At 34.2% G+C, this 8,371-nt stretch overlaps 1 protein-coding gene across 1 annotated transcript in view; it reads right to left on the bottom strand.

The window, feature by feature from the left end:
- Positions 1–1,055: 1,055 nt before the first annotated feature.
- Positions 1,056–8,371, bottom strand: part of LOC111083660 (RNA binding protein fox-1 homolog 3-like) — a gene marked incomplete at its 5' end in the record, with an annotated part of 14,014 nt that continues 6,698 nt past the window's right edge. The window contains 2 exons of the mRNA XM_022380308.1: positions 1,056–1,183; positions 3,186–3,240. Coding sequence (XP_022236016.1) covers positions 1,065–1,183; positions 3,186–3,240 — 174 coding nt within the window. The remainder of the gene's footprint in view (positions 1,184–3,185; positions 3,241–8,371) is intronic.

Here is an 8,371-nt window from a genome sequence, read left to right as displayed (position 1 = left end):
TTCTCTATACTTATGTCAGTTAAACTGTACAACCATCTGATATATATTTTAGTTTTCTCTATACTTATGTCAGTTAAACTGTACAACCATCTGATATATGTTTTAGCTTTCTCTATACTTATGTCAGTTAAATTGTACAACCATTTGATATATATTTTAGTTTTCTCTATACTTATGTCAGGTAAATTGTACAACCATCTGATATATATTTTAGTTTTCTCTATACTTATGTCAGGTAAATTGTACAACCATCTGATATATATTTTAGTTTTCTCTATACTTATGTCAGTTAAATTGTGCAACCATCTGATATATATGTTTTAGTTTTCTCTATACTTATGTCAGTTAAATTGTACAACCATCTGATATATATTTTAGTTTTCTCTATACTTATGTCAGGTAAATTGTACAACCATCTGATATATATTTTAGTTTTCTCTTACAATTTACCTGACATAAGTATCAACAATTTCTCTCACTCCAAACGGAAGTTAACCTAAAAATTACATTTATATAAACAGTAAGTTGTTATAAAAAACGTTATGTCAGTATCTAAGCTTGTCACTTTACCTGAAGTCTCTGGCTAATTGATAACACCTAAGAGTCTCATTATTTAAATTCATACCAGTTAATTTCAGATAGTGAAGACATTTTAATCTTATTAGCTCATGCTACACTTAAGTAAACTGTCGTCTTATAGCACCATAATTCAATTTATAATACCACAAACTCTTAATGTTAGATACTGGACAAACCAAGCTGTGTATGGGCTTAGAAAGTTGAGGCTGATGATTTATAGATACAATAAAAAATCTCCAAAGAAATTTTATGAGTTTATAAAATGTCAATCCAGCTGGAATCTGAAGCACGAGCCAGTGAAGCAAGTAAAATGATATAATTGTATGATGAAAATAAAACTGTTACCTAGAAAGACAGTGCACTTATGTGTCACCAAAACGTGTACAAATAACAAAAATGAACATACTTAGTTTTACGTCCAACACCTTAATGTAGAAGAAAGTTAACTACGAAAAATTCTATGATATCGGTGTGAATTCTCATGCTTACGGAGTATAACCGTGTAGGGCAGTAGCTGCCGCTGCTGCACTAAGTGGTGACGATAGGTGGGCAAAAGCCCCCCTTGCTCGGCCTCTTTGAATCGCTACTCCCCGCAGAGCTGCAACTAAAATCATAAGAAAAAAAAGATCATATTTCCAGAAATCATTTTGAAGCGACATCGTTTATTAAGTATCATCATAAATTTTATCTACTTCGTTTAGACGAAGAAAACTTCTCATTAAACACCGTTTAAGGTCTAACAGTCTTTGTTTTCACAGTAAACATTGAAATAATTCAACTTGAATTGTGATCGAAGTAAGAAATTAAACTTCTGATCAGATGCTAATTAAGGCTTAGTAACATCATCATCTTGTGTTCAAAAATAGCATCATTTTTGCGAAATATATATGTATTATATACATGTACAAAACATAATATTTAGGGACAACAAGGGACCTCTTGGTTCATCTAGATTGTCCCATTCACTAAATTAAAATTATTACAAAAACTCTCAAAGCCAGTCCTTATCGTTCATACAGTTATCGAGCTATCTCTTAAACTCACTTAAATTTTCTGTCTTCACCACATACGAAGGTAACCAACCCATTCCACTCCAAGTCTGTTAGAAAAATAAAACTGTCTTAACTGAAGATGACTCCTACCCTGTCAAAATGTATCTTTCTGTCCCCTAGTCTTACCATTAAATATGAATAAAGATGATGCATCAACATTATCAATTCCCTTTACAACCATAAACACCTAAATCAGGCACCATTCTAGTAACCCTCTTCTGAATCCTATCCAACAATTCAATATCCTTCTTAAGGTAGGAAGCCCAAGAGTGAACACAATACTCCAAATGTGGCCTAACCAGTGACCTGTATATAACATGATATTTTGGGACAATGAGGAACCTATTGGTCCATCTAGGCTGTCTCATCCACTAAAGCTACACCAAAACTATTAAAAATATTTTTAGGGGTCATTAAAAATTATATATCATAATTTTTCTCCCTTTTCAACATCCCTCCCACACACCCCATTTAACAGAGGTTGCAAAACATCACCTGGTCAGCCTCCCTCTCACTTAACCCAGACCTTTTGAGTGTAAGTATCTTTAAAAGTATATTAACCAATATGGTAACTTATGAATTCATTGGTGGCGTCCTTCAGTGCAAGCTACTGCCACCTAGCGGATAATGATAAAAGCATATTTTCTGCTCACTTGCCAAGGAAGTAATATTAATATTAATTCAAACTGAAGAATGCTAAATTGTAGTACGAGTTCTTCTGTAAACGTCAAATACTTGTACTGTAAATTATATTATGTAATTCTGTTCATGACACCCCCCTAACCCACTAAGTTTAACTCATTATAACACAGACTTAGACACCCTCCCACCCCATATCCTTATGTGATTTTTAAATGACTCCCTTATCAGTTTAAATAGGATAAGTTATGACAGAATTAAGTTCTGTTTCAACTGAAAAATAAAAGACAATAAATGTGTTACATCAAGCTAAGTAGTTGTTTTCCACACGTCTTGTAAGTACAGTCATAATCCATAGGCTGTAAACTTAGTTCAATATGTATTTTTTATATTTTTAATTTAACAGGACTGTTCTGTATTGTTAGCTTAGTATATGGATTAAGGATTAAGCTAAGCTGGCCAAGTTTCATGAGATATTACTGGGATTATGACTGTTCATAACAGTAAAGGTAACCAACAGACGAACCAACATATTCTAATCGTTACAAGTTTTTGTTACTCAAGGTTAAACTGCTATATTCATTTAGTTACACTGTTACATAAATTGATCTGTTACTGGTGGGGTAGAATATTCAACAGGATAGTAAACATTTCTCTGACTACAGCACACCAAATCTCTCTGATTCTAAGAAAGTTGTTCAATGAAAAAACAGTTTTTCACCCCTTAACAGGATCACATATTTCTACTAAGTAATATTTCATGTGACCGTATTTCTACTAAGTAATATTTCATGTGACCGTATTTCTACTAAGTAATATTTCATGTGACCGTATTTCTACTAAGTAATATTTCATATGACCGTATTTCTACTAAGTAACTGTAAAAAGTGTTATTAGGAGAGATCACGTACTTACTGTTTGGGATAGTTGGGGTTTTCTTGGTTTGTGTTCTTGCCGTAGCATTATTCACCTGATACCACATGAAATACATTTTTAATTGACATTTCAATATTGAAACATGTTACTTTTACACAAATATCTATATTTTTATAAATCAAAATCATCTTTAGCCATTAAAGTAGTATTATATATACATTTTAAACATTTTGAAACTAAGTTAATAATGTTTTTAAGAGATTTTATTAAATTAATCTAAAAATATCCAATAAAAAATATTGTTTTTTTTACTCAGAATTAATAAAACAAAGTGTAGTGTGTATTTCTTCTTCGAATATAAAATGTCTAAGAAACTTAAAAGTTTTTATCACGTACTTTAATGACAGATAGAAACGCGGTAGTTTCAAACTTGAAATATAAAACGATTAAGAACTATTGCAACAAATATATTTCAGTTTTTAATTAATAAAAAAAAGGTATAAAAACAGAGCAAAAAAATACACACAGTATTATTAAAGTTAACTATCTTAATAGATTGAAATATACACTCTATTAAAACCTTTTGAGTTTATAATTGTTGTATAACGTAGTAATATAAAAAGGTCAATTTCAATTTTTTGCTTATTTGGCTTCAATTAGTTTTACTTCAGTCACAGTTTGTACAAACAGCCTCCTTTCATCATCTAACATTGATTGTCTGAAAAGTATAGTAAGGTATTAACCATGAAAACAATCAAATCCTCTCATTAGCCCTTTGTTCAGTTTCTTGAACTAACATTTAAGCTACTAATATTTTAATTTAATGAATAACAGGAAAACAACAACTTTATTTTTTAAATTATCTGCCCACTAGTGACAGGTACTGCTAACATTGGGACCACCGGAAGACTTGACTTGTCACCTTCTAATGAGAATCTTCACACTAGCTAAAATAAGGTTTGAAATATTGTCGAATCAATTATTATACAGTTAAATAATGAAATTGGAAATTTCAATGGAAAATATTCCTATAGTGTAAAAAGTTTCCGATAGATGGCAGGTGTAGTAGCTGATTAAATATTTTAATTTGTTCAGATATGATAGTTAGTACTTTGTCCAAGTCAAGAAAATAAAAATTATTTTTAAAAAAATGACGACTTTGGTATTCGTAAGTAAAACTGATGAAGTTATAATACATTACACAAGGGTTCTATCTCTAAATACACAAACAGTTTCATGATAGTGTTCCAAGTGATTTTGCTACCAGACAGCTATGGGGGAATTAACGAAGTTTTCTTCTCAAATACGTAAAGGGTACCAAAATTTGGATATTACGATTATACAAACTTTTCTTTAGTTTTGATTCTTGGTGTAAGAGGCTAGACTGGAACTGAAACTGTCAGAAATTTTAAAAAGAAGAGAATTACTCATAACAAGTGATGTTGTAGTAATTACGTAGGACTTGTCTGTGTTTAAAAAATCAGCCAATCAGCTCGCTGAATACTCCCCCCTCCCCTTCAGTGGCTCATCGGTAAATCTCTCAGCTTATAACGTTAAAACAGGGTTTCGATACACGTGTGCGTGTTTTCTTATAGGAAAGCCACATCCGGCTATCTGCTGTGTCCACCGAGGGGAATCGAACCCCCAATTTTAGCGTTGTAAATCCGAAGACTTTCCGCTGTCCAATCGGGGGGCTTGATACCCGTGATAGGCACAGCACAGATATCCCATTTTGTATCTTTGTGCTTAACAACGAACGAACAAACAATAAAATAAGTTTTAAATATACAGCATTCTTACATTTTTTTTTACTCGTTTATTAACCTTCGTTATGTTCCTAAACAACATGGCCGAGTGTTTTGACGCAACCACCACTATTGAAGGTTTTACAATTCAAAATATTTAAAAATTTATTCTGTAATATTTGTAAAACTTTTACTAGTACGAATTTGTATTTTTGTAATAAATACAGATGTTGTTAAGTAAAAACAATGTATAATAATTTGTCAGGCAAGTCAACAATTCTGTTAAAAAGGAGTATCTGAGATAGAAAATATTAGTGTTGTTAGTTTTGCAGTAAAAAAAAAATACTACGCTGTTAGTGGTTTAATACACATTTACCAGATACAACGTCGTCAATGAGGAAACAATTAATCATTAAGCAAAACACGAATGTAATAATATGAAGCATTTATTAAACGTTTCGGAATTTTGAAGAAAATATGGCGATAAAACAAACTCTGGTGACCAAATATCTTAATCATTTAATTAACTGTTGATCCTAACATTTTGTTTTCAACAATGCGCTGTAACATTTTCATTGCTGTCCACAGCTATGCGGAAGATGTACATATTTAAGTATTTGCTAGCCCTAACGCTGATATTTTAATGGATTTTTTAAGTTGTCCAGTAGATGGTAGCACTAGCAAGCCTTTCTCTCTTCCGAGCGCACATAAAACAACATCAATATTATTTATTTTCATTTATAACAAACCAGATTTTGATAATGTAAAGATCGGTTTACAACTACAAACATTATAGACGTTCTCTTGTTAGTCTTAACAGAATAAAATGTCATCTTTCACCCAAGTACTTAGTTTCAAGTTGTGGTAATCAATCATTGTCATGCTAGTCTACAGCTAATTAGGCATAGGCCGCTGCGCTATTCTATCGTCTGGAGTCTTTCTTCTCCATCAGAACTTTTATAAACTAACTTATTTGAATGATTCATGAGAGGTACCAAAGTTTAGTTAACTTCTACGCTACTTTAGTTGGTTATCGGTTAGGTGGATGCAGAAGGCTTCTGCTATTTTTTTATTATTTTTTTTCGTATGTGGTTCATAACCCATTAATAGCCGAGACATAGCATAGGAATGGTTCCGAGAATTTTTTCAATGACAAACTTTTAGCTCACAGCTCCGTCATATCTTGACCGATTTGAAATCTAATTACAGTTTCGGACTCAGGAGATCAAACCCTTTCAATTGATATATATTTACAATGCCCGAAGTCTCATAGATTAATTTACTCTAAACCTGTATAAAAGAATTACAATTTGAGGGTAGGCTGGTAGAGATCCTGATGAGTAATAAAATCAAATCGGGTATACGTGCGCCCCATGCTTGGTATGACTGGTGCACAAAAATATAGCCAATAAAAAGGAAAAAAATATCTAGATTAATTTACCCTAATCCTGCCTAAAAGAATTTCAAGTGCCGTGGCTATTAAGGATTCCCTCTTGTTTTAGTATTCTTACAATTCTGTATGTTTTTCCCTCTCTCTGACATGTGTGTGTGTTTTCCTATAGCAAAGCCACATCGCGCTATCTGCTGTGTCCACCGAGGGGAATAGAACCCCCGATTTTAGCATTGTAAATCCGAAGACTTACCGTTGTCCCACCAGAGGACTCTCTCCGACATGAATAGGTCCGACATGGCCAGGTGGTTAGTGCACTTGACTCGCAATCTGTGGGTCGCGGGTTCGAATCTCGGTCCCATCAAACATGCTCGCCTTTTCAGCCGTGGGGGGCGTTATAATGTGATGGTCAATCCCACTATTCGTTGGTAAAAGAGTAACCCAAGAGATGACTAGCTGCATTCCCTCTAGTCTTACACTGCTAAATTAGAGACGGCTAGCACAGATAGCCTTCGTGTAGCTTTGCGCGAAATTCATAACAAACCAAACCTGACATGAATACCAGCTGTTGTATGTACGTAGCACTGCCGTCTTCCGTGTCTATGATGCTCACGAATCCTAACTTATATTGGTGTTTTTGTTTCTAGAATTAGTAACTAGTTAATAATGAGATTTCGGTGATCCTACAGACTACTAACATTTCTCCTATACATTTCTTCTAAACATTATTAAAGAAATATTTTATCTCTAGGTTTCTTCTAATCACTGTTTTCCCACCATTCTTTGTCTCTGCAATGTTACTGTGACAATACCTAAGTCTACCAATTAAGTCTACCAGTTATGTCAAGCACTCTAACCACCTGGCCATGCCGGGCCTTAAGAACAAAGTAACAAATAAGATATATGTGCTGTGCCCACCAGGGGTATCAAGTCTTTAATACTTACCACTGAGCTACTGGGACGTGTATTAACGTATAAAATATTTTTTATAAAGAGATTAACCATCTCTGTTATCACAATATACAATTTTGCACAAGCACATTTTAAAATACCACAAAGAGGTCTCCAGTCATCACATCACACCAAGATTAACGAAACCAACCACATCAGGTTATTATGTAAAGGATAATACCTTTTGAAAAACACAACAAAGAGGTCTCCAGTCATCACAGCACACCAAGATTAATGAAACCAACCACATCAGGTTATTATGTAAAGGACTTTAACATGAGCAGTACTGGAACAAAGAGGTCTCCAGTCATCACAGCACACCAAGATTAATGAAACCAACCACATCAGGTTATTATGTAAAGGACTTTAATATGAACAGTACTGGAGTTGGTCTTATTTTAGGTACTGGTTTCAGTTCTGCTTGAGATACTGGTTTCAGCAGTGATACAAATACAGGTATATAACCTGTGGTAGAACAGTGATACAAACAGGTGTATAACCTGTGGTAGGGAAGTGATACAAACAGGTGTATAACCTGTGGTAGGGCAGTGATACAAACAGGGGGTATAACCTGTGGTATGGCAGTGATACAAACAGGTGTATAACCTGTGGTAGGGCAGTGATACAAATACAGGTATATAACCTGTGGCATGGCAGTGATACAAACAGGTGTATAACCTGTGGTAGGGCAGTGATACAAATACAGGTATATAACCTGTGGCATGGCAGTGATACAAACAGGTGTATAACCTGTGGTAGGGCAGTGATACAAGTACAGGTATATAAACTGTAGTAGAACAGTGATACAAAGAGGTCTACAACCTGTGGTAGAACAGTGATACAAATAGGTCTACAACCTGTGGTAGAACAGTGATACAAACAGGTCTACAACCTGTGGTAGAACAGTGATACAAACAGGTCTACAACCTGTGGTAGAACAGTGATACAAAGAGGTCTACAACCTGTGGTAGAACAGTGATACAAACAGGTCTACAACCTGTGGTAGAACAGTGATACAAACAGGTCTACAACCTGTGGTAGAACAGTGATACAAACAGGTCTACAACCTGTGGTAGAACAGTGATACAAATAGGTCTACAACCTGTGGTAGAACAGTGATACAAACAGGTCTACAACCT

Source organism: Limulus polyphemus, unplaced genomic scaffold, assembly GCF_000517525.1.
Source record: "Limulus polyphemus unplaced genomic scaffold, Limulus_polyphemus-2.1.2 Scaffold10571, whole genome shotgun sequence".
Classification (NCBI taxonomy): Eukaryota; Metazoa; Arthropoda; class Merostomata; order Xiphosura; family Limulidae; genus Limulus; species Limulus polyphemus.
The sequence above is the reverse complement of the archived record's forward strand: the minus strand, read 5'-3'. Positions and strand labels throughout refer to the sequence as shown.